The sequence below is a fragment of the Mustela nivalis genome, assembly GCF_964662115.1.
Source record: "Mustela nivalis genome assembly, chromosome: 6".
NCBI lineage: Eukaryota > Metazoa > Chordata > Mammalia > Carnivora > Mustelidae > Mustela > Mustela nivalis.
In genome coordinates, this window is record NC_139025.1 from 3,523,314 (window position 1) to 3,549,029 (window position 25,716).

General features: G+C 54.3%; 1 protein-coding gene across 2 annotated transcripts in view; it reads left to right on the forward strand.

Moving 5' to 3' along the window:
• CDC42BPB (CDC42 binding protein kinase beta) overlaps positions 1 to 25,716 on the forward strand; it is a 98,334-nt gene that overhangs the window by 54,964 nt on the left and 17,654 nt on the right. For both annotated transcript variants that reach the window (XR_014313467.1, XM_082737411.1), the window contains exons 6-23: positions 2,396 to 2,489; positions 4,049 to 4,249; positions 5,857 to 6,105; positions 7,678 to 7,757; positions 9,399 to 9,565; positions 9,650 to 9,769; positions 10,464 to 10,597; positions 10,907 to 11,149; positions 12,386 to 12,496; positions 14,159 to 14,403; positions 14,530 to 14,635; positions 15,074 to 15,198; positions 15,577 to 15,682; positions 16,873 to 17,021; positions 18,354 to 18,448; positions 19,916 to 19,995; positions 24,035 to 24,124; positions 24,466 to 24,543. Coding sequence is in view for 1 of the 2 variants with exons in the window: in XM_082737411.1 (XP_082593537.1) it covers positions 2,396 to 2,489; positions 4,049 to 4,249; positions 5,857 to 6,105; positions 7,678 to 7,757; positions 9,399 to 9,565; positions 9,650 to 9,769; positions 10,464 to 10,597; positions 10,907 to 11,149; positions 12,386 to 12,496; positions 14,159 to 14,403; positions 14,530 to 14,635; positions 15,074 to 15,198; positions 15,577 to 15,682; positions 16,873 to 17,021; positions 18,354 to 18,448; positions 19,916 to 19,995; positions 24,035 to 24,124; positions 24,466 to 24,543 (2,473 nt within the window). In the remaining variant the exon portion in view is untranslated. The remainder of the gene's footprint in view (positions 1 to 2,395; positions 2,490 to 4,048; positions 4,250 to 5,856; positions 6,106 to 7,677; positions 7,758 to 9,398; positions 9,566 to 9,649; positions 9,770 to 10,463; positions 10,598 to 10,906; positions 11,150 to 12,385; positions 12,497 to 14,158; positions 14,404 to 14,529; positions 14,636 to 15,073; positions 15,199 to 15,576; positions 15,683 to 16,872; positions 17,022 to 18,353; positions 18,449 to 19,915; positions 19,996 to 24,034; positions 24,125 to 24,465; positions 24,544 to 25,716) is intronic.

Here is a 25,716-nt window from a genome sequence, read left to right on the forward strand (position 1 = left end):
CTGACCCCTTATTAACAGTTTATTCGTTCCCTATTTTCCCTAATTAGAAAGCTTTCTTCGTATTTTCTTAATTGGCTCTAGAGAAGCTTCACTCTGTTGTCTGACCTTCAGGCATAGTACGAGAATTAAATATGTAATTAGCAGCGCCATCAACTCAGGATTCACACTTAGCAGTTGAACAACCCCGTCTAAAACCAGTAAGCTTTGCATTTTTGGTAGAAAGTTCGCAAAGTCAGGTTTTATAGGAAGTCAGTCAGTGCTCCCGAGCCTCCGGTGGAGGAGGGCACGGGGTGAGTAGCCTCAAACCACATCTGGTGGGGCACGAGAGAAGCGTGTTCTGCCGGCACGAGCAGCGGCACTGCCGGCTTTAACACGCACGGCCTGGACCCTGTGCCCCTGCCCTGCACCCGGCTTCGGTGGCTGTCTGTGGGCCTGCGGTGACTGTTGGTAGTGCCTGCTGCCCCACGGCGGGGCTTCCGCAGCAGGGGATGGCGGGGGGCGGGGAGTGCAGCGCCCGTGCTTCTGAGGGGTCCGCCCCAGATCCCAGCAGAGGTGGGAACGAAGACTCTGAGGTTGACACAGGCTTGCTGGCGGAGGACAGCGCATTCCCAGAAAGATCAGGGAGTACGGCTGAGGGATGAAACGGTGCGGTTTTGTGAGACGGAATGTGCAGAAAACAAACACGGTCTTGGGAAAGGAAGAGCTCGAGCAAGGAGCTGCATGTGTGGAAGAGATGCAGGATCGCGCAGGGGAAACGCGGCCCAGACCGAGAGTTGGGGGGTGGGCCGTTGAGGTGGGGGGCGCCTACGTTATCCTGAAGAGGCCCTCCTGTCATGCCGTGAGCCGCTTACTTACTCCCGTGTTTCTCTGCCCAGTGGACTGAGAGGACACCCTCCGCACGTCCGCGCTCCTTGTGCAGCTGGTCTGGTTTTGGAAATTCCGTCCTGTGCTGCCGTCTCTGTCTGTCCGCACCAGGGCCCTGCTGCTTTAGTCATGGAGGCCGAGCCCATGGCGGCCTGGTCGCCGCACAAGGCCCCTTGCTTTGTCTTCACGGCTCTCCCGGCTGTCTTCACAGTCACCAATCCCTGTGACCTTCAGCATCGACTTCTCTGGCTCCAAAAAACAGGACATTGGAAAGTGTTCACTGGTGGGCCTTACAGTTTGTCAGTTCAAGTCCTTTTTTTACTTCTGTGTTTTCAAGTATTAGTTACGTTTCACTGTTTCGGTTTCTTTGGGGACTCCCATGATCCGTGTTCTGGGTCTTCCCAGCCTGTCTTCTGCTTCACTCCAACTGTCTCTCTGACCCTTCTCTCTGCTTTGTCTCACTTCTTATTCTTCTAGGACTTTCCTCACTCGCTTCACTGCCTTTCATCAGATCTTTATTTCAATTTGTTCTCCTTCGGGTACCATATAATCGAGTCACTATTTCTGAGATGATTTTTGTCTTTTTCTTCTGGTTCTTCCTGAGTTAAATCAACTCTCTTCATTTCTCCTTGTTTTGTCTGATTCTGCTCTTTGTTTGTATTTTCCTGACTCGTTGGTTTGTTTTCTCCTCTTCCCTGTGTGTTGTCCAGTTCGGAGTGCTGTGCTAGCTTTCTTTTGCTTTGTGGGTCTTCCTGTGGGTAAGAAATGTCATCTTCTGCTTACTTCGTGGGACTCGTCCCCGATGTTGGGAGTAGAGGGGGCGCGTGTCTGCTTTCCCGGAGGCATCACACCGTGTCGGCACACCTGTGCTCTCACTGCGCACCCGCCAGCCTGTTGTTCGCTTCTTCTGCCAGGAAGGAGGGTTTATGTTTTAGAGCGCCACCCCCAACGGGGCTCACGTTTGCCAGGACCTAGAACAGCACGTGCGACCGCGGGCTTCCCTTGCTGCCGTGCACTTGCTGCTGCTCACTGGTCTTCGGCCCCCAGGTCATCATCCATCACATACAGCGTGGGTTGTGCTGCGCCCTTGGTCTGCTGGGCTCCTGCCCAGAGCTTCACCTGCCTCCTGCTCTCATCCAGGCTCGGCCCGGCCAGCCTTCCTCACGTTTCCTCACAGCACTTACCACACGCGTCGTGCTCCCGTGCTCGTTTCCTGCCACCTCAGCCAGGGGGAGGCTTCGTGAAGGCAGGGGCTGTGGGGTCTGTCACTGTTGTAGACCTGGGGTCGAGCACGGTGCCTGGCACAAAGGAGACGCTCAGGAGACCCCTTGTCGGCTGTGTGGTGGGAACAGGAGTGGCATGTCACCCAACGGACCGGGGACACTGCACCAGTGAGCACCGCCACATAGCCACGGAAAGGGCATGGGAGACCTGCTCCCAGGATTGTCACTGATACACTGCAAGGTAAGGGCTTGACCTCCCAAATGCACAGCATGGAAATGGTGAACTCGTTTATTTATTTCACTAACAGAGACATCAAACCTGACAATGTCCTTTTGGACGTGAATGGTCATATCCGCCTGGCTGACTTTGGATCATGCTTGAAGATGAATGACGATGGAACTGTAGGTATTTTGTTGGAGATTTTCCATTTGATTTGGGGTTTTGCTTGTAATTAGAAGGGGCTTAAAATTGTGATTTGAGATCCAGTTAAGAAAGCAAGTTTATGAATATAAATTAAAAAGATAAATCTGTTAAGGAGACAGTTGAAACGTTCTACTTAAGTTTGAAAGCTCTTTTTTGCTTTCTGTGTTTACGAAAGTCACGCATGTGTCTTCTCAGCCGGGGGTTGGGTTTCCAGACGTGGCTAGGTGGCTAAAGTCACGTCAGGGCTGCAGTGGACGGCAGGCGGCGCTTGTGTCCCTTCTCGAAACGCCCTGTGCGGGACGCTCAGGCACACAGACGTTCGCTATAACTACCCTCCGCGTTCTGTCTGGGCAGCTAACTTCCCGTCAGTGAGGGCTTTTCGCTCTGTGGGTGTTGCAGATCTAGAAGCAGGGGTCCTTGATGCTAGACTTTTCTCTTTCCAACAAGCCGGTCTCTCATTTCTCTGCGTCTTGATGAGTTGGTAGGTGGGTACTGTCCTCAAATCCAGTCTTCTGACAGAACGAACAGCGGCCTCCGACTGAGCTAGTGCACGGCTGGCTCAGCTTTCTCCCCTGCATGCATGACCGCGCATCCCGTGCCACCACCTCATGCCCCGGTCTTCCCCAGCCCGCCTCGGAGCTGCAGCAGCGCTGCCCAGCCGTGACCTGCGTGATCTGGTCACGTGACGGGAGGCAGCGCTCCCTGCTGATTCGGTCTGACCCAGGGTGCGGCTTCACCCCATGGCCCTCTCTTCAGACGTAACCAGGGGAGAGTCAGTCAGGCCTTCTGTGATGGTTTCTCTCAGTCTTGCAGACTCTGTTCTCTGCGTCCTCTGAGACCGGTCTGATTCTCAGCTGACTGGCTTCCTCTCGCTGTCTCTGATGACTGCTGCCCTCTCGGGCCACAGATTTCAGGAGAGAGGTCATAGGCCTGTTCTGCTGATGTTGGTAGCCGAGGGAATATTCTTTCCCCTTTAGGGCCCTTAGTCTCCTATTTCCCCACAGGGGAGTTCCTGAGCGCCCACCTAGTGCCTGCACCCCCTTCCTGATATTCCCTTTGGGAGGCTGGGGTAGCCTCTCGGTGAGCTACCATAGCATCCCTGGGAGCATCCTGGGAGTCCGGTGTCTGGGCCCCACCCTAGAATTCGTTCTACAAGAACCTAGGTGGCCTGTGTGCACATGGGCATGGCGAAGGGTTGGCCTGAACACACGTGGCCACGGGACCCCACCTTGGAGCCTGTGGGACATGCCACCCCTTGAGGGACTGCAGTGCCATTGGGGGCTGAGGTGGGCCTTTGGGCCCAGAGAGACCAGGTGTGAGAGAGAGTGTTTTGCGTCTGGAAACTGCCCAGGGCGTGGTGCCACAGGAGAACAGTTACGCGTTGAATTTTGAATTACAGTTTTTAATCATGATCACAGGCCACTTTCATCTCATGATGGTTTCCTTATTCGTCGTCCCTGTTTTAGAGGCGGTAGTTAGGAATGTGGCATGAGAGCTGCCCTGGGGTTTCCCTTCCAACACCACCCTCTTCCCTAAGGTCCAGTCCTCCGTGGCCGTGGGCACTCCTGACTACATCTCGCCCGAGATCCTGCAGGCGATGGAGGACGGCATGGGCAGGTACGGCCCCGAGTGTGACTGGTGGTCGCTGGGCGTCTGCATGTACGAGATGCTGTACGGAGAAACGCCCTTCTACGCAGAGTCGCTCGTGGAGACCTATGGAAAGATCATGAACCACGAGGTAAGACACAGCATTCCCATGTCCCATTGGTTCAAGTCCTGAGGCGCAGGCCTGGAGGCGCGAGGGCTGCTCGGAAGCTGGGAGCGTCTTTGGGGAAGAGGCGATAGGGCTGGAGCAGCTGCTGGCCGCCAGGCGGGAGCCGAGAGAGTGGGTGGTCGAGTCCACACCCGCGGCCGGCAAGGGAGGTGTGGGCATGAGCGGAGGAGAGCCGTGGCTCCAGGCCCAGGAGGAGCTGCGGAGCGGGCACGGCCTCGGGACAGTAGGGCCCGAGGAGCTGCCGGGCACGTCGCTGGAGGGGCGGGCTTCACCGGCGGTCGTGACGGCGCCACGCGCCTCTCCACCGGCATCCTCCTGCCTCCCGGATCCTGTTCCTTTTCCCTTCCCGGCTGTGCATTTTCCACCCCGACCTTGCCTCCCCTCTGCCTCGCTCCGTTTCTCCTTTGCTTTACCACTTGCTCTTCCTCCTCCTGCTCCTGGCGCCTGCCCCCCGCAGTCACGGAGGCCTTCCTAGGCCGCTCCCCCCACCACCAGGGTGCTCTTGGCGTCCTCCCGCCTCCCTAAGGGCCACCTCAGCGCTGACCTGTCCTCAGCCCCGTCCCTCACTAACGGCTCACGCGGGGAGCAGGTGCACACGGAACTGGTGGCTGGTCTTCCGTTTCACTCCAGACCAGAGCAGGCCGTACTTGTAAAAAACACTTTTCCCAAAGTAGAAATAAATGTCTTCATGTGTAAATTAATACATACTTACATAAAAACATAAAAATGTCAGACAACACAGAGAGGCAGGGTGTAGATGGTGGGAATCACCCCCCCCCCCCCTCGGCGATAAGCACTCTGAAGGTGCGGGCTGGGCTCCGGGACTGCTACGGAGCCTGCTGGTCCCGCGCTCCCGGTGGGGCCCAGCCGGGCTCACCGTGCACTCTCCCCTGAGCTTCTCCGCCACCCCGGGACGTGCTGCTGCCGTCCCTGGTTCTGGATCACAGTGGTGGGCCTGCTCCGGGGAGTGGGGGGGTGTTGGAAGGAATGGCATCACATCACATAGAACTGGTTTTGTCTGTGTGTTTTAGTCGTCTGTCTGTCCAGTGCATAGAAGTAGACCATTCTGTTTGCGTGTGTGTGCCCTGTTTTTTTTTTTTTTAACAAGTCCCCTTTTGGGCATGTAGGTAATTTGCAGTTTACCAGGTGAGAATGTCGTGCCATGTGAACACGGTGGGTATTCTCTTCGTGACTGTTTCCGTAGAGCACGGTTTCCAGAGGGGTCTGCCATAGCTCCTGGCAAAACGCCCTCTGCAGAGCCATGTGGGCCTGTCCCACCGCAGCGCGCGGTCTGTGTCCTTGGCCGCTTTGATGGGTGACAAACCAGTCCCTCTTCATTTGCGTGGCACGTGCTACCAAATCCACTGTGCGCAAAAGCAGGACTGGTGATTTTCTCGTTTGACTTTCTGGAATTCAGTTTTGTTAGCCGTGGCTCACACTTTACCGTGGAATTTACAGTCACCGTGGAATTAGGACTGTTGCTTTGGAGCGGTTGCCTCTCTTGTTTCCTGTAGCATCTGTGTACCTTCGATTTTTCTAAATGTGTTTTCATCCCATGCCCCCCCCACCAGGAGCGGTTTCAGTTTCCATCCCACGTCACTGACGTGTCTGAAGAAGCCAAAGACCTCATTCAGAGACTCATCTGCAGCAGGGAGCGCCGGCTGGGCCAGAATGGGATAGAGGACTTCAAGAAGCACGCGTTCTTTGAAGGTCTGAATTGGGAGAACATACGGAACCTGGAGGCCCCTTATATTCCTGATGTGAGCAGTCCTTCCGACACTTCCAACTTCGACGTGGATGACGACGTGCTGAGAAACATCGTAAGTGTCGATGCAGTCTTGTCCCAACGTGGCGGCCCTATGGGGCCGAGTCTTGGCAGTGTGTGTCCGGGGTTGCTGTCCAATATGATACAACTTCGGACTGTGTTGGGTTTTTTTAAAATCTGGTAGCTGTTTTAAGAAACGCACCTTTATTTCAACCTTCAGCTTGGTCCTTAAGGCCCCTTTGAGAAAGTAAGGGTCACAGGCAAATCTCATTTTTCTGTGCTTTGCAGATACTGGGTTTTTATAGACAAAGGTTCGTGGCACCCCTGCCTCCAGCATGGCTATGGCACCATTATTCAGACCACATTTGCTCACTTCGTGTCTCTGGGTCACATTCTGCTGGCTCTTGCCGTGTCTCAGACCTTTTCGTTCTTACTGTATTGTAACAATTCTGTATTGTTAGGTGATGTGTGATCAAGGCTTGCGACTTGCCGAGAGCTCAGGTGATGGTCACTGTTTCGTAGCACTAGAGTAGTTTTAAATTAAGGGGTTTGCTTTATCCTGATGGGACACACTGTCACACATTTAACAGACCTCCCAGTGGTGTGATCGCAGCTTTCACATGCGCGGGAAACTGAACAATACAGTTGACTCACTTTGTTGGGATACTCCCTCTCTGGTGGTCCGGAACCGAACCCGAAATTTCTCCCGAGGTGTGCCTGTGCTCACTGGTGTTCATCTGGCAGGGGTTTGGGGAGCAGCAGTGGCCATGTGTGTGTTCTGAGTCCTCCCACCAATGTCGTGGGTCCTCGAGATTGGGTCCTGGCTCTGGGCCCACGCTGTGTTTGGCTGGTCCGACGGGGCCTCTGGTACACAAGTCGTCACCTTTAGATCCAGAGACGTTGGCTCTGAGGCTGAACCCAGCCTTCTTCAGTCCGTACATGTGACCTGGTTTGGGGATAGAATTACTGGGGTTCAGCCAGGTAGAGGAAGGATCTTCTTGATGGCTCCTTAGAGAATTCCTCTTACTCAAATAAGCCCTTAACTGTAGACCACACAGAGAAAAGTAGTGTCACTGTGGGAAGGGTTTTCCTAGACTCCAAAGAAACTACTTCCACACTGACATTTCCCGGATGACTTGTAACTTCGGTTTCACATTTGATAAAGAAGGATCCTGAAACTGAAAAATAGAGTAGGTCATGTATTTACCTAAAATACCCTAGCTTGGCTTCCAGGCCTCCCTTCTGCCTCTGGCCTCTGTTGCTGCTGAGAACCTGGACACCCCAGGCTCTGCCCTGCGCCCTCCGGGGGCTGTGTCTGTGCCCTTCTGCTTGCCTCTGCTGGGGGCCACGTGGAGCAGGGGCGGGTATGGTGCAGGTGTCCTGTGACGCCATCCTCACCTGCAGCAGCACGTCTGTCCTCTCCCTGCATTGTGCGTGCAGCAGGCGCAGCTGGGCCTGAGAACTACAAGTCTGCCCGGGCTGTGCTCCCTGGCGGGGAACTGTGTCCTCCATGTCCCAGAAGGCCATTCTCTCACACACCCCTGATCTCACCCATGGGTAGCATTCTTTCCTTCTCCTTTTCCTTTGTTGGAACGCGGATTTCACTCTGTCGTGTGTTCTTCTGCAGGAAATACTGCCTCCAGGTTCTCACACGGGCTTCTCTGGGCTGCACTTGCCCTTCATCGGTTTTACGTTCACGACGGAAAGGTGGGTCTCGCTGTGTTGTTCCCCAGGCAGAGCCTCCCCTCGGGCTCGGTGCGCAGTCTGGGGGCTGCTCCTGGACGGGTGCGGGCCTGCGTCAGCGTTAGGGGGACCGTGCTCATGGAGCACGGACGGGCCTGTCTTTTAGAAGAGTTCCCTGGTGACTACACATGGTGACATGTCGCAGGCTCAGCAGACTTCTTCCACAAAGGGCAGTCTCGTTTATATAGTCTTATTTGTTAACAAAACCTCGAAAATGGGAAACCTATCCTTGGCTCATGGGAGGTAGTTGGCTGACTTCTGACTCACAGCCTGTCAGCTTTGGCGAGATTTGTTCCTGGCCGTGGCCGGTGGCCCCCCTGTCCCAGTCGTGCCAGCTTTTGTGCGGATTTTAGTTGCAGCTTTGTAGCTTCCACCGCGGGCCAGAGCGCGGTCGTAGATGCGGGAGAAACCGGAGGGCGGGAGCAGAAGCCCCGTGTGCCGCTGCAGGCCCCGAGCATGAGGTGACTGTCCCTATCAGCCTCCACCCCACATGGGCCTCTTCGCCAGGCTCTCACCGGCTTCCAGAGGAAACCGGGCCGGAGGACGGGCAGGCCACGTGGAGCAGACGGAGCCCCACGGTGCCTGACGGAGGCCAGCACCGCCTGACTCCTGGCACCCGCTAGCAGCTAGTAGCCAGATTGATGAGAATTCCTTCAGGAGCGGGTTGTTTCTGCTTGAGCTCTTAGATACCCCTTTGGGGTGAGGAGCCAGAGTGACCGCGGACGCCCTGTAGTCCCCATGAAGTGGCCTGAGGTGCCATAGGCCTAGTGACCTCTTAATCCCTCGTGCAGGGCTTCCCCATTTCCTGATCTGTTCTCGATCCGTGGGCGCTTGTTAAACCTGGGGGTTCTGGGCCCACCGGCATTTGGCAGGTCGGGCCCAGGGCCCTCCTCCCGGAACCGAGCCCGTGGTGCTGGCGAGCGCAGCATTCTCTTTGAGAGACCCTGGCCCGGCCCTTCCCGTAAGCATGTGTGTGCTGGTGACTTCGCCGCCCTCCGTAGAGCAGGACTCAGGAGTCCCCCTGGCATTATTGTCACGTTAAAAGCAAGAGAACTAAACTTGTGAACCAGCTCGAGAATTAAGCTCGATTAAAGCGCCAAGGGCTTTAATCTGTGCTTGTGGCGTGCGCTGCAGGCCCGCCGTGCAGAAGAGAGCCTCGCGCTTTCAGTCTGTGGGGGAGGATGGGCCCTGGAGGTGGAGCGGCCCATCCCCAGAACGCCCCGGCCAGTCAGTGGCAGGAGGAGGAGAAAGCCCTTGGTGGCCTGGGTGTCCAGGGCCATCCCCGTGGCCTGCACCAGGTCCCCACGCCCAGGTGCCCGCAGGACACCGGCTCCTGTCGCATTCTGGCTGAGCGGAAGCGGGGCCACAGGGCTTTCGTTCTCTGACCCCCGTGGAGGGCACATCCTTGTTGGTCACCCCCTGTCGTCCAACCGTTAGCCCTAACGAGGGCCCTGGGCTAAACTCTGGCTCTGTAAACACCAGTCTTCTCACAGGCGGTTTTGGTGGCCTGCCTGGAAGACGCGTGTTTGGCCCCAGGAAGCTGTAGAATGCCGACGAGCTCACCGTGACTTCTCAGACGAGAAAACCCCATGGCTTTCCTTGCAGCTGTTTCTCTGACCGCGGCTCTCTGAAGAGCATCATGCAGTCCAGCACCCTGACAAGAGACGAGGGCGTGCAGCGGGACCTGGAGAACAGCCTGCAGGCGGAGGCCTACGAGCGGCGCATCCGGAGGCTGGAGCAGGAGAAGCTGGAGCTGAGCAGGAAGCTGCAAGGTGAGGGCGGAGCCCGGCCTTCTGCGGCCTCGGCCCGCCGCCCTGGGCGCCAGCCGGCCCTCACGGCCCATGTCCCTCCCCCAGAGTCCACGCAGACGGTGCAGTCCCTGCACGGCTCCGCGCGGGCGCTAGGCGGCTCCGCGCGGGAGAAGGAAATCAAAAAGCTCAACGAAGAGATCGAGCGTCTGAAGAGTAAAATCGCAGGTGGGTGGTGTGTGTCTCGGGCGGTCCTCCCTTCAGAGAACGTTCGGTACTTTTCGTGAGGTGGAGAAGGAGGGAAAAACTCGGCTTCGGTGAACCTGTTTAAACGTCTGTTTCGTCAGCTCACTGGAGAGGATTTTCCACCTCGGCACAGCTCAAATAATAGGATTTTGTAGTTGAAGCCAGAATGTGTCTCTAGTCTTTTATCCACAAACTCTTGGAACGTTTTACAGTGCTCTGTCTTCATTCCCCTCTTTGTAGCCCGGAGACAGAATTGCCACAGCTGGTTTCTTCCTGAGGCTTCCCTCGGTTGTTTAGGTGCTGGGCCAGCCCCCTGCCCCAGTCTTCTGTGGCTCCTCGATTATCAGAGCTTCCTAAAGACTCGTGTTCCTTCTGAGTCTCAGCCCTCCACCTGACACAGGGTCAGCCTGGCAGGTGCCAGGTGCCTGAGACTGAAACTCAAAGACGCCCACCAGCAGCGAAAGCTGGCCTTGCAGCAGTTCTCGGAGCTCATCGAGCGCATGACCGAGCTCCACTCCCAGAAGCAGAAGGTGTCCCTGCCAGGCTGACCCTGTGTCAGGTGACCTGTCTCCAAACTGCTGTGTGTGAGAAAGTCAGAAAGCTCCTGGGTGATCGAGAGTGTGAGGAGTTACTCAGTCATGAGCTCTCAGGATGGTTGGTTTTCTCTTTTGCTCAGATTCAAACAGGCTCGAGCGGCAGCTGGAGGACACGGTGACCCTTCGCCAAGAGCATGAGGACTCCACACATCGGCTGAAAGGCCTGGAAAAGCAGTACCGTGTGGTGCGACAGGAGAAGGAGGATTTTCACAAGGTAGTCAAGGGAGAGATCTGACGTGGGAGAGGCGTGAATGGTTTTGCAAGTTGTGGGCTTGGGCTGCGGGTCGCCGTGTCGTGGGGTGTCTTCCCTGGAGGGAGGATGGTGCGTAGCGCCTCGGCTTGGGTGGGCTGCTTCCAGGCAGCTCTTGGCTGTAACTGGGGCTGAGCAAAGGGCTTTTTTCTAAGAAGGTGAGCTTTTGGATCTTGGCCGTGGTCTGCAGCTGGCATCGCCGGGGATCACTGAGCTTCCGGCCATCCACGTCTTGGTCAAGCAAACGTGAAACGTCTCTTTTTTTCTGTTCAGCAATTGTTGGAGGCTTCGGAGCGATTGAAATCCCAGGCCAGAGAACTCAAAGACGCCCACCAGCAGCGAAAGCTGGCCTTGCAGGAGTTCTCGGAGCTCAACGAGCGCATGGCCGAGCTCCGCTCCCAGAAGCAGAAGGTGTCCCGGCAGCTCCGTGACAAAGAGGAGGAGGTGGAGGCGGCCATGCAGAAGATGGACTCCATGCGGCAGGAGATGCGCAAGTCCGAGAAGCTCAGGAAAGAGGTAGCTTTTCGGCTGTTTCAGGGATTGTACCGTTTGGACCTTTCTACAATCTTCATAAAACATCTTGAGATCTTGGGCTGGATTACACAAATTACTTAAAAATCTTAAATTTTAGGCGAAATCAAGTTGGTCTGTCTGGTTTTTAGTTTGTGTCTCTCAGGTCTTCCTATGTGTCTGTGAAATCACTAAGAGATGTCTTAGGGTGCTGATTTTTAAAAATTCTGTTTGAAAGCAAACTAACAGATGTAACCAAAACATATCGTGAGCGATTGGTACAGCACAGTGTGTGTACGTGTGCGTGAGCCACACGGACGTGGGGGGTGGGGAGGCGCGGGAGGACTGGGCGCCACCGGGCGCAGCGCACGTCAGCCCAGCGGCTCAGAAACTGCTTTCTGGATGGCTGTTTGCTCTTCGACATTGTCGAGACCCCCAGAGAGCTCTTGTTTGTGTCGGTTACAGCCCTTCGTATCTACCATGTTAGAAATTAAGACACTGTCTTCAGTATAACACTAAACCCATTGCGTGTTAACGTAGGTGACATTTTTTTATGAAATCTAACTGCCTCCCCCGTGTGGCGAGAGGAGGGGCGTTCTTACATTTTCTTGCTTTTCTTTAATAACTGCCTTAGTAAACATGTAGGTTGTCATACCTGTTTTTGCATTGGGTCCACCGTGTTACACTGTTTTGGATAAAGTACTTGAAGAAAACCCAGGTAATTAGGCAAAGAAGGGCCTTTTGCGCTTAGTCGCTGGGTCTCAGAGAGCATCTTTGTTTTCCTCTCGGTTTAGTTCACAACCCAGATAAGTTCGTAGTTGCAGCGGGAGCTGCGGGCAGCGGGTTCCCCCAGCTGAGCGCTACCAGCCCCGCCCTGCAGGGGGTGCTGCGGGTGGGGGAGGGTAGCGACTCCGAGGCCTGGTCCTTCCAGTGTCCTCCCGGCCCGCGCACGCGTGATGTCTGTCGCTGGGTACATGCCTTCCTGTTCTCCAGACAGCCAAGTACTTGTGTCACCACTCAGCATCCTTTCTTGAAATCGAATGCCAAGTTTCTGATTTACGTTAGAACTTAAGCTTGTTTATTACCGACCAGCCGCTCCAGTTAAGTCTCGAATGTGTTTCTCAGCCCTGGGGATGAAGTCTGACGAAGAGGGGAGGATTCTGAGGCCCTCGGGACTGCGCTGGCCGAGGGCCCCTGTCGGGGGCGACTCTGTGCCAATAGCCGCGGGCGTTCCTCTTGCAGCTGGAAGCGCGGCTGGAGGACGCGGTCGCCGAGGCCTCCAGGGAGCGCAAGCTCCGTGAGCACAGCGAGAACTTCTCCAAGCAAGTGGAAAGTGAGCTCGAGGCCCTCAAGGTAGTGCCTGCTGGAGGCCGGACCGGGCCCCTCACCAATGGTCGTGGCGGGCTCGCCGGGGTGGGGGTGGGGGGGCGGGGGGCAGGGCGGTCGCGGACAAGACTCGGGTCGTGGAGAATATGCCGTTATGGCAGCTTTTCACTTTTAAAACCCAAGTTTCTCCATTTCTTTCCTTTCTAAAAAACGTCTCAGGCGATTTATAGGAAGCCCTGGTAAACTAACACCTGATAACTGCCGTTTGTCTCTAAATTCTTTTTAATTAAGATTTTATATATTTGGGAGCGAGAGAGAATGTGCTGAGGCTTGGGCACAAGGAGGGAGGGGGTGGGACAGAGGAGGAGGGAGGAGGAGGCTCCCCACCGGGCACTGAGCCCCACACGGGTCTCGATCCCAGGACCCTGGGATCATGGCCTGAGCCAAAGGCAGACGCTTAACCAGGTTTCCTTATCTCGTGCTTCTAAATTTAGTGGAGTCCTTTTCTGGAAAAGCCCACATCCTGCTGCTGAAGTTGAAAAGAGAGGCTGGTGGCCGGGCGGGGAAGCCAGGCACCTCGGGAGGGAGGGAAGGACAGAGCGAGTGGAAAGCGCTCATGGGGCGCCGGGTGGCTCAGTGGGGTAAGCTGCTGCCTTCGGCTCAGGTCATAATCTCAGGGTCCTGGGATCGAGTCCCACATCGGGCTCTCTGCTCAGCAGGGAGCCTGCTTCCCCCCCTCTCTCTGCCTGCTTGTGATCTCTGTCAAATAAATTAATAAAATATTAAAGAAAAAAAAAAGGCATTAGTGGAGGGAACAGGGGTGAGGACCTGGCAGGTTTCATTGTTAGCCTAGGTGATCTCGAGTGTGCAAGTCCCCATTCTGAGCCTTGGTTTCCTTGTCTGTGAAGTGGAGATGGTGGGCCTCCCCTCTCTCCCAGTACACATCTCAGAGGTGCCTGTTTCTCTCCATCGTCCTTGCTGCCCTGTGGGCCTTAACTTCTGCTTCCTTGTGCCCGAGTGCTTGTCGCTGTCCAGAGTGACAGTCTGTGCTCCACGTGGCAGCCAGAGCGCATCCTGTCTTTGGTGCCCAGCAGTCACTTTCAGAGTGACTCTACTCTGAGGGCCCCCTCCCGGCACTTCCTTCCTGCTGACTGCAGCCACCCGACGCCCTCCTGTTGTGCACGTGGCTCACTCCTAGCTCAGCGCCTGACTCCCTGCGTGTCACCTAACCTGGGGCTTCATGTGTCCATGCCGCCTTCCCTAGTTGTCTGCTTTGTGCCACCCCCATTCTTCATCCCGCTGCCTTGTGTTAGCCTCCTGATGTTAGCATCTCGTTGCTTAGTTACTGGTTGGTTGGGCTCTCCCCTCTGCCCCACAAGAGCAGAGAGCTCGGTGCAGCCCGGTTACCACGGAGGCGTCTGACACGTAGTCGGCCCTCAAAGGACAAGTGTTGCGTGATGAACAAGCAGTGGGAGGAGGCTTTGAAGACCGTTCACGTCCAGGTGTAGACAGAGCCTCGGGGGTCCCGGGCAGGTCTGAGCACGTCCCTTCAGCAGGGCAGGTCCTGTCAGCCCCTGGAGCCAGATGCATCCGGGCAGCGCCTGTCGTTGGGTGGGCGGGCGATAGGCCGCATGACCCTCAGGAGGACACAGAGCTCTGTAATTTGCTTTATGTCACCTTTATCTTCAGATGAAGCAAGGAGGCCGGGGACCAGGTGCCACCTTAGAACACCAGCAGGAGATTTCCAAAATCAAATCTGAGCTCGAGAAGAAAGTCCTGTTTTATGAAGAGGAGTTGGTCAGGCGTGAGGCCTCCCATGTGCTGGAGGTCAAAAACGTGAAGAAGGAGGTGCATGATTCGGAGAGCCTCCAGCTGGCCCTGCAGAAGGAAGTTCTCATGTTAAAGGACAAGTTGGAGAAGTCCAAGCGAGAGCGGTACGTGTCCATGCACTCTGCAGTGTTGTGGGTGCGGGCTGCTGTGCCTGCCCCGGGGGGCTGCCTCACGGGCATCTTAACTCCTCTCTCTCTCTCTCTCTCTCTCTCTCTCTCGTACCTTTCCAGGCACACAGAAATGGAGGAGGCAGTAGGCACAGTAAGAGATAAGTACGAGCGCGAGAGAGCCTTGCTGCTGGAGGAGAACAAGAAGCTCACGGCTGAGAACGAGAGGGTAATCTGCGTCCCTGCGCGTGGCCGCCATGTCCTCGGTCGTGGGTCCTGGGAGCTTCGTGCTTATGGGCGTCCTAGGCTCGGTCTTATTAATTGGGTGTTTCACTGGGTTAAAAGCTGCTGATTACCCCAAACCACCAGCTCTTACCTCTTGTGTGTTAAGATTTGTATTGAGATGTACAAAGTTAGATGCACTCAAAAAGCCTACATTGAAGACCAAGTTGGGACAGTATTTTGTAACGAGGCGCACTTTCAGGCTCTTCAGGAGAACTTGGGCTATAACAACACCAGCGTCATCTTTGAAGGGCGCTGTGTTAGCTTCTAGCTTCCCACAGAGATTCCCAGAGCATACAAAAGTTTAAAATCTTTAAAAAAAAAAAAAGTTTAAAAGTTATAAGGCACCAATAACAAGTCATGCGGTATGATTGTGTAATTTCAGCTTTGTTCCTTTGTGGATAAACTCACAGCCCAAAATAGACAGCTGGAGGACGAGCTGCAGGGTCTGGCAGCCAAGAAGGAGTCGGTGGCCCACTGGGAAGCCCAGATCGCAGAGATCATTCAGTGGTACGTACCTGGGCCCGTCGGGCTCTCCTCGCCGACGCGCTTCCTCAGCACAGACCTCGCTGCTCTTCCTTGAGTTGCTAACGTCTGGGGCCACAGTTCTGCGTGGCGGTCATCACGTTGGACCAAAGGTGGAGAAACCGCCCCAAGTCACTGATGGTGTGGGTCAGGCTTTGCACGTCCCCCGGGTTTGGGGAGCAGGAGGCCAGGCCTCCGCATAGCACAGCAGAAAGGGCCTGGGTCAGCCCTTGCCGGCAGGCATTCGTCCGTTGTGGGCGACTGTTCCGCCTGATAGGACACAGTGTCGCTCTGTCCTGTGGAAGGCAGGAATCTGGTCTCGTTTTCGGCTCCTCTTGCTCACAGGGTGTGGTCCTTCTCTAGGGTCAGCGACGAGAAAGATGCCCGAGGTTATCTTCAGGCTCTTGCCTCCAAGATGACCGAAGAGCTCGAGGCCCTAAGGAGCTCCAGTCTGGGGTCCAGAGCACTGGTAGGCCTCGTTCTGAACTCTGCATTTCTATGGCAACGGACTTCATTAATGGCTTTCTGCTGAGCGTGAGTGCAGCTCGTGCCAGGCGAGTCACACCGGTCACGTGGGACGTCGCGTGGCCAGTGAAAGCCCTGGCATGAGGAGCTCAGGGTCTGTGAGTTACCTGGAGATCACGGGCTCCCCTGAGAGCGCACTCTCATAGCAAGTAGTCACTGAGCTCCAGGCTCTGGGAAGCCTCGGCAGGATGGGCCGCTGCCCTCGCGGAGATAACACCGAGTGCACAAACCATCTGGAAGATGAGAGAATGCGGTCGTAGGTGCTTTTAGCAAAAGTGGTTGATGAGGTTCTTGTTGCAGAAGACTAGTATTGGAGGCTCGCTGGATGAAAGTGTCTTTCCTTTCTGTCCCGAGAAGTGTGTTTTCACCTGTTGATTGAGGAAATCCATGTGGGACTCAGGCATCGGAAGACTCGCTGACTTTTCTCTTGTCTGCCAGATTTCAGCGCAGTCGTTAGCATTAGCGTCCAGCTGAAGCGCCCCCCCCGGCCCTGTGCCCCCACACCAGGTGACCTTCTCCTTACTCTGTGCGCAGAAAACGAAAACCCAGTGTTTAGGGAATACTTTAAAAAGGTGTATCAAAGTGGCGTCCCCAGACTTCAAGCCCTCTTGAAAGTGGACGGACCACATCGGGCTCGGCAGGAACAGGACCCTGGCATCAGGCTGGCTCCGCTCACAGCTCCTCCGTCATTCCTCCTTCCTGGTTACTGTGGTCCTTCATCCTGGGCAGGACTGACTGATGCGTACGGACACAGTCTCTGAGCGAGACAGCAGAACGTCTCAGGATGAAGGAACAGTAAGGCCGCTGAGATCTCACAATAGATCTTGGCGCATGAGAGAGTCTGGTGAGCTCAAGTAGAAGTTACACTAGGGTTTCAGTTTTATTCTTTTAAAAAATAAGAGAAGGTACGGCTCGTTCTTTAGAAGATCTCTAAGTGAAAATAAACATCACAAAATGCCGGAACTGAAATCCGGTCGTGTGGACTTTGATAATATCTGGTAGTATCAAGTTAATGTTTAAATTAACTCCTTATTAAATGTGATAATACAAGTTTTAGAGAAAAGAACGTGTTTGCCAGCATTTTGTTTAACAGATAAACAGCTTAACGACGCGCCTGCACCATTGCCTCTGCAGGATCCCCTTTGGAAAGTCCGCCGGAGTCAGAAGCTGGACATGTCCGCGCGGCTGGAGCTGCAGTCCGCCCTCGAGGCGGAGATCCGGGCCAAGCAGCTGGTTCAGGAGGAGTTGAGGAAAGTCAAAGACACGAATCTGTCCTTTGAAAGGTACCTGGTCCTGTGGTCCGTCCATGCAGGGGGCCGTGTGACCTTGGGCAGCAGCTGACGGGAGGAGCTTTGAGCAGGGGGTCGTCTCGGGCACCTGGTAGGTGCTCAGGAAGAATGGACTGGGCGACGGTGCAGATGCCCTTCACCTCCTGCTGGAGGGTTCCGCTCGGCTTTCCGGGGAGTAGTGAGAGTGGTGACTCTGTAGTTGTGTGTGTGCGTGTCGAGGGCCAGGCTTGTTTTCCCTGCTGGGCGACAGGACGCGGCCACTCTGGGCTTCTTGTCCACCGCACTCCCGTTCAGTTCATCAGCTTCAAGTTTTTCCTTTAACTTGAAACTTTAAAATACAGGTTGGAGATGGTGTCCCGTTTGAAAACACTTTCCCAGCTTCATGCAGCCTTAGGAGAGCCTTCATGGCCACCAGAAAATCCAGCCAGGGCGGGACGAGAAGCCGCCGTCTGCAGAAACGGCCTGACACGCTCAGGACTCCGTAATGACCAACTCGCTGCTTCATAGAAACTGGGCCTCTGCTCAGAGTGGCAGCTGCGGGTGTGGCAGGTGGCAAGAGCCCCTCCCTGAGGGGGCAGGGACCTGGGTGTCAGCAAGGGCATCACTAACAGGATTACGGAGTCATACATTTCCTTGGTTTGGGCTAAAAGAGTAATAATGGCTACCACTTGAATATGCTCCTGTAAGAGTTTTATTCTGTTAATGACGTGACCCTCTCGGCTGTCCGGCGGGCCGGCCGTCCTGCAGCCACATTTCACAGATGGTGAGACAGACAGGCAGAGGCGCGGTGGGCCAGCCAGCGCCCCGGCGAGTTCAGCACAGCAGCCCCTGCTCGGCTGCGGGCCAGATGTGAACTCCCACGGCCTGACTATGGCTGTGTGACCGCGTGGGAGCCCCAGGAGCCCCGGTGCTTGGGCAGTGGTCATGGTCTCAGGGGCAGCCCACCATCTTGCCAGCTGTGGGAAGGACGTTCAGAGGTTGTGTGTCCTCAGAGGGCAGAGGACTCTGGAAAGAGAGTAGGAGTGTCGGAAACTGCATGGCAGCCTCGAGATACACCTGCATTAACCATGATTTTTAAAATCCGTGTCTGTTTATGATTCAGAAGTGCCCTACTCTCCATAACATGCCCAGTAGGCTCGCCCAGGCCGAGAGCAGGTCTGCACGTCCGCTGCACGTCCGTTCAGTGGGGAGCCTGTGGTGTTCCGGCACTTTCCTAGCCACTGGAGATGAGCCCCTGCCCTCGCATCCTGACACTTGCTGAGTCAGCGTGTGGATGACCTGTTCTCAGTGTGCTTAAAGCCGTTTATTTTTTATTTTTTATTTTAGTAAACTAAAGGATTCCGAAGCCAAAAATAGAGAATTATTAGAAGAAATGGAAATTCTGAAGAAAAAGATGGAAGAAAAATTTAGAGCAGATACTGGTAAATTGAAATTATAAGCTTCTGAAGTGCTTACATACTTTTTTTAAAGAACGTGGTTTTGTTTTAGATTTTTTTTTTTTTTTTTTGGTTATGTAAAGAAACCACTTACTTCAAAGCGGAAATAGGGTATGTTCAAAGATAACCTTCCCCATAGGTAAGCACAGGCTTTGGTTTAGTCTTGCGGTTGGACCTCGGAATACACAGCAAATACCTGTGTGTAAAAGCGCGCATGCGCATTCGTATCCCCCTGGTGACGCAAGGCACCTGCTCGGGGCTCCGTTCTGTGTGTGGATGGGGCCCCGGCATGCGAGGTGGTCCCAGCTCACGGCCACACCGCCCCACGTTCTGCTGGGGGCTCGGACAGTGCTGCGCTTTGCTCTCGCTGCCACAGGACAGCCGTATGTGTATGACTCTTCCTGTTTCTTTGGGGCTGCCGGTTAGAGAGTGAGCTTCCATCCCCTCCTGCTGGGCTCACTCCGCCGCCCCAGGGGCTCGAGCATGTGCGTCCCTGCCTGCGCCACAGCCGCAGAGCCGCTCTGCGCTCAGAGGCAAGAGGAGCATCAGCATAGTCACTTGCACGTCTTTTATCACGAGCAGGACCGAGCACCTTTTGTATGTTTAAGGGTTATTCGTATTTCTTACTCTATAATTTTTATGTGTTTATAGCTTTTGCCCACTTTTAAAACCTCAGGTTTTCTTCTAGAAGCGGTTCGTATATTGAGGATTAGAGCCTTCTGTTTGTGATGGAAGTTGCAGATGTTTTGCCTTATTTCTGTTTTGTCTTTTTTACTTTGTTTATGTTTGGTTTTTTGGGTTTTGGGGAGTCTGTTTTGTTTTTTACCGAGCATAATGTTTTTCAGTGCTCTTTGTTTTTAGTTTTTGTGCAGTAAATTCATCAGTCTTCTCCCTTTCCTCAAGTCATAGGGAAGTATTCCCAAATCCCCAGGTGTTCCACGTGAGTTGCTTGTACTGTCCAGTGCTGGTACGGTTTCATCGGTTACCTCGGGAGTGCTCGTTCAGTTGGATGGACTGTGATGTACAGTTTGAGGAATGGATCTAGTTTTGGTTTTTTCCTGTGGCTAGTCGTTGTCTCAAAGCAGTGACTAGAAAGTTCCTCTCTGTACTGATTTCATATGTGACTGTTCCCACATGAGTCCCTGGAGCACCGGAGTCTATCTCGGGGTTTTCCTCCTTGTTCATTGTTGACTTGATCTTGATTAAAGAGGTTTTGGGGGACATGTTTTAGTATCTGGTAGTTCTTCTCTTCCAACCCCCTTTTGTAAGGATTCCTGAGACCGTCTTCCTCAGTGAGTCTCCGCACCACGACTAGAATGTGACTAGAATCGCATCAGATTTCCCAGTTGGCATATGGGGGATTGACATCTTGATGCTGTCACATCTTCCCATCTAAACACAACAGACTGTCTTTTAAACCTGCTTTGACTGGTCTTTGTTTCTTTTTTACAGGACTCAAACTTCCAGATTTTCAGGATTCCATTTTTGAGTATTTCAACACTGCGCCTCTTGCACATGATTTGACATTTAGAGTAAGTGGTTATTTTTCAAAGTGATCAATGAATTGATGTTAAGTTGGAACTAGTATGACATGCTGTGACCCCGCCCAGGGCCACCCACAGCATAGAACAGCTTTCTGCCTCGCACGGACCTGTCACTGACGCAGGTGTTCAGTGTGTGCAGTTAGAGGCATCTGAGGTGACGCTTCCAGAGAAGCGTCCTCAGGCTAAATGGAAGTTGATTAAGAAAGTGTTCTGCATCTTTGGGGAAGAAAATCTACATTTGCCTCTGGCTGTGTGCTAAGTATTTCAGGCAGTTTTGTGTTTTGTTTTTTGTTTATTTGTTAGACAGCACACAAGCAGGGGGAGTGGCAGACAGAGGGAGAAGCAGGCTCCCCGCTGAGCAGGGAGCCTGACGTGGGGCTCGATCCCAGGACACTGGGATCATGACCTGAGCTGAAGGCAGACTCTTAATCCACTGAGCTACCCAGATGCCCAGGGCAGTTTTCAAAATACAGATTCTCATATTGTAGCTGATGAAGAATAAGCCAGTGTCATTATCCTTTCAGTGACTCCTGTACTGGCTGGGGACAGGTAGAGGAAAGGTGGTTTATGAGAGGAGTCCAGCCCCCGGTGCCCTGTCACCGACCTGCTGGCCTCTGCTCTGGGAGTGACCCCCCGCAGGAGCAGGTCGGGACTGCCCAAGGAAGCCGCTCTGGGGGTGTGTGAGCCCGACTTCGTCCCCGTGTGTGCTGTTAGTGGGCCTAGCACAGCCTTTCCCTCCTTTTTCCAAAATGCTAGATGTGGACCCTTACTAGGGTCAGGCAACCCTTAAAACAAGCCAGAAATTAAGATAATGAAAGCAGGTCACCTTAATGGGACTTCTGACAAGTGTCATTGTTTTTACTGATTTCTACCTTTATATTTAGAAAATTATAAGCCTTCAGGAAATTTGAAAGAGTAGTACAGTAAGCATACGGATGTTTCTCAGCTGTATGACCCCATCTGTGTGTACAGACAGGTCCCCGGACACGGCGGCGTCTGGAGATCAGGGGTGTTGTCACATAAGCACACCGCTGCTAGCAGGCAGAGGACGTTTCACGCCGATGCCGTAGCAGAGTCCCTCACCGCCGCCTGGCCTCCCCTGGTCCGCCTGGCCTCCCCTGGTCCGCAGCCAGCCAAAGCCCATAGGACACATGGGGCTTGGATCTGGAACAGCGGCGCCCACTCCTCCCCCACCCCAGCGTGATAACGTTGGCATTTCTGTAGTAGCCATGCCAGCTGCCCTGCGGAATGCCCTGTGTTCTGATTTGTCTGATAGCCCTCACGATTGGAGGGGGGTTGCACATTTGGACACGGATTCTGCCCAGGAGACGTTGGGTACTTCCCCTGTGTGTACTGGTGATGCTGGGGTACTTCCCGTGTAGGGTTGGTGATGCCAGGCCTCGTCATCAGGGTGAGGTGGTATCTGCCAGAGCCCACCCCACCTTCGTCCGCACTGGGCCTTCGGGATGGCCGCTGGCTGGCTGTGCGCCAGCAGGCTGGTGTCTGGTGGCAGTCCTTACCTGGGGTCAGTTATGACCAAATCCCGCAGGTTTGTATTACTTCTGCCACCCTGGCTCATACCTGCTTCTGTTCACCTGTCAGAATGGTGCCTTAGAGGGGTGCCTGGGGGGCTCAGTGGGTTAAACCTCTGCCTTCAGCTCAGGTCATGATCCCAGGGTCCTGGGATCAGGTCCCGCATCAGGGTCTCTGCTCAGGGAGACTACTCCCCCCCTCCCCCGCCTACTTGTGATCACTGTGAAATAAATAAATCTTTAAAAAAAGAAAAAGAATGATTTCTTTTTTTTTTTTTAAGATTTTATTTATTTATTTGACAGAGAGAAATCACAAGTAGATGGAGAGGCAGGCAGAGAGAGAGAGGGAAGCAGGCTCCCTGCTGAGCAGAGAGCCCAATGCGGGACTCGATCCCAGGACCCTGAGATCATGACCTGAGCCGAAGGCAGCAGCTTAACCCACTGAGCCACCCAGGCGCCCCGAAAAAGAATGATTTCTTAACCAAACTGTTGATGTTTGTCTTTTCCCTGAAGTCCTCAGTTTTAAGAAGCAGATAGCTTTATCTGGTCGCTACAAGCTGGTTCCTTCAGAAACATGCAGCCTCGTGAGGCCTGTGTGTCTCCCATCGCGGGAACGCCAGGCACGTCCCCAGAGACCGAGGCCTGCCGTCCTCACCGGGTGGAGGTGGCCTGGAGAACCGAGGCTTTTCTGCAGGATTGGGGCAAGAGGAGTGGTCCTTGGGGAGGTAGTCCCATCGCGGACCTGGACGGAGGCCTCTGTATCCAGCAGCCGGAACTCCTGCCATCTCCGTGTTTGGCCTTAGCCCCTCCTTCCCTCTGTGGTTTGAGGACGAAGGACACTCATTGATGGAAAGAAAAAATCTTTGGTCAGTCTGGGTTTGTCCGGTGTTTCCAGACCTGAGAACCATCTTCTAGAAGTTTCTACCTTGCTTTCTCTATACAAACACATCGTTAAATACTATAGTGTTGGTTACAGCAGTGACAGAGTCCGTGTATTTTGATGTTTCCCATTCCCCCCCCACCGCCATCTGTCGCAACCAATGACTCTGCCTCCTCCCCACGTCTTCTGCCAGCCTCTTAGGAAGAAGTAAGCCACTGCCCGTGCTGGCCCCCCACCACCCTCCCTGTGTCCCCAGCTGCCCTCAGATGTGGACGGCTCCTCATCCCTCATTCCCATGTTTGGACTCCCCAACCAAGGGAGACTAGCCAGGCCATCATGTGGCTGAAATTTAGTTACCTCACGCCCTTTTACTTCGTTTGTCTAGATACGGACTCTAATGCGTGTACGACACCTCATTTATGGGAGAAATTTGCTTAGTTTGTATTTTTTTTTTTTTAAGATTTTATTTATTTATTTATTTGACAGACAGAGATCACAAGTAGGCAGAGAGAGAGGGGGAAGTGGGCTCCCCACTGAGCAGAGAACCTGATGCGGGACTTGATCCCAGGACCCTGGGATCATGACCTGAGCCGAAGGCAGATGCTTTAACCCACTGAGGCACCCAGGTGCCCCACTGAGTTTGTATTTTGATGTTTAGCTAATTCACAGAACATTTCCCTCCTGAATTTGCTAACAGGTTTAAATAGTGCAGTGCATGGTCGTGTGTGTTCATGAGCTCACATACCTTCCTGTCTGAATTCAGCTCCTTATACAGGAACCTCGCTCATTCCAACTTTTAGGAAGTGTTTCCTGGTTTGCGTCACTGGGATCTCAGTGTGGAACGCTAGATAAAGCTATAACCTGCTCCCATAAGAACCCACCAGCCACCTCCACGTCACAGTGCTCATGCTTATGGAGCACATGTATGTGCTTTACGCATGTCTATGCAAATAGTCACAGCCCTTCGTGAGGAAACAATTTCAGGAACACTCAAAATGAGGTCCTTTTTAGGTGGTTTTAAAAAGAGCTTCAAATTAGATTCAAAGCTTTAGCTTCTTGGGAAATTAACTTGGGAATCTTGAGTTCTTAGAACAAAACATTGCCTTCCCGTGTTGTAAACTTTCAAGGAAATTCTTACTTCTGGGTCATAGGCCCCACACCCTTATTGACATCGTAATTTCTTCTTGGCCCCCGAAATGAGGTTAAAAAGTACTGGACTCCTTTAGCTTAATGATACCAGGTATAGAAAAAGTCACTTCTGAACGAGAAGAGGGGGTCGGCGGTGTCCAGCTCCTGCCCCTTAAATGGAGGGTGGCAGGGAGAACAGGTGGTCGGGGCTGCGGGTGGAGGTGAGGAAGGTGGCCTCTGGCCTTGGGGATAACCTTGACTTGTCAGACCACGCAGTGCCCCGGTCGCCTCTCTGGTCTGAGTGCCAAGGGCAGTGGTCCTCCGGGAAGGCAGCACAGCTGTGAGTGAAGTGGGCTCTGATGGGACATGACCAGCGTCTGGGCCTAGGTGGGACTTTGGGTCTCTAGGGGGACAGACCCAGCAGTCAGAGTCCAACGTCTGCAGAAGTTCTTTCTTTCCCACTGTGTCTCTGCCTTTGTCTTTACAGAGCGGCTCAGCTGGGGAGCAAGAGACACAGGCTCCAAAGCCAGAGGTGTCCCCATCAGTTTCCGTGGCTGCAAGCACAGAACAGCAGGAAGTAAGCAGTGTTACCCTGTTACCCCCCTGCGTGCCCTGGGGTCCCCTCCTTGCCTGTGTCCTTGATAGGCAGGGCCGTGCTCACGCCAGGGTGGCCCCCAGGCCTGCCACTCAGCCTGTAGCAGGACCCTCTGCCAGCTGTCGAGCCCAGCTCGGGTCTCCGTCATCGTCAGATTACCCGCTGGATGAGGCCTGCTCTGACAGATGTCGCAACAATGTAGGGGATGAAAAATGCTGTTCATTATTAATCAGTTCTAGAGAGAAATGAATCCCAAGCAGGGTGTGACATGTAAGAGCAGTAGCGAGCTCAGAGGATGCTCACCTGTCCCTGCTTGTCCCCAGGACATGGCTCGGGCCACACAGAGGTCACCCGCTGTGCCGCTGCCCACCACGCAGCCCCTCGCTCTGGCTGGACCAAAGGTAGGGGCCTGGCTTTGCACCTGTGCCTCCTTCTCAGTTTTAGGAGATAACTTTGTATAAATAAGACTGTTTCTGTGTGCGCAGTGAGACCCTGGTGTCTAGTAATGGCTTGCCGTGAGCAGTGTGGTCCACAAAGTATCAGGACCTTACCTCTCATTTTTTAAGAATTTATTTTCTTGAGAGAGTGTATGAGAGAGCACAAGCGATGGAGGGGTAGAGGGGAAGCAGGCTCCCCGCCGAGCAGGGGCCTGAAGCAGGACTCGATCCCAGGACCTGAGATCATGACCTGAGGCAAAGGCAGACGCTTAATCAACTGAGCCAGCTGGGCGCCCGACCCTGTGTCTCCTTAATTCAACCAGTGAATGACACAGGCTTGCGTGTTAACTGGGAAATTTCAGAATCAGTCTCCTCTTCATCGCCCAGATCACACTTCCTTCTCTAGCAGTGACCGCTCTGGTCACGTGTCCGCCACGCTCCTCCCGGCTGCCATCCATCCGTCTGTCTGCACTTGGAATGGGAGAGAACCATGCGGTTCGTGGAAGGGGGTTTTCCCCAGAGTAAGCAGAAGAGCGCCCAGCGCGCAGTTCGGTACCTCGTCCTTCCCCGGAGCGTGTGTGGAGGGCCGCGCGGCTCCGGGCTCTTGTGAGGAGGCCCGAAGTGTCCGGCTGAGCAAGCCTGTGGCCCGATGCCCTCAGACGCTTCATTCTCCTCGAACAAGGCACGGCCTCAGCCGGAGACAGTGGGCCAGCTAGATACTTGGTTTTGTTAGGCTTTGGGTTTAGATGCCTGTAGAGTCGGGGGCTCTGGCCTCTGGATTTTGTGTTACCCACTCCCTTGCTTCTTACCCGTGGTCCTGTGGCATTTGTGTCCCCGAGTAATAATCCTTTCTTCTGGAGCTTTACACACTCTAAGTTCTGCGGGCTTCCAGCTTGCTCCTCTGTTCGGCCTCACGCTCTGTCCGCCGTGGCGGATCCTGTGGTGCACCCACCCCCCCTGACAAGGGCCAGCTGTCTGTCCACGCCCTTGCTCTCGGGAACAGGGCTGCTGTGGGTTTCTTGCGCGACTGTGGGTCTCCCATGCATGTGCAGCCCTGGGTGGCCGCCCCCAGGAGGCCAGGCACGGTGCCAGCGCACCCCTGCCGAACCCCGTTTCTGGGAGCAGGGCCGCGCCCCA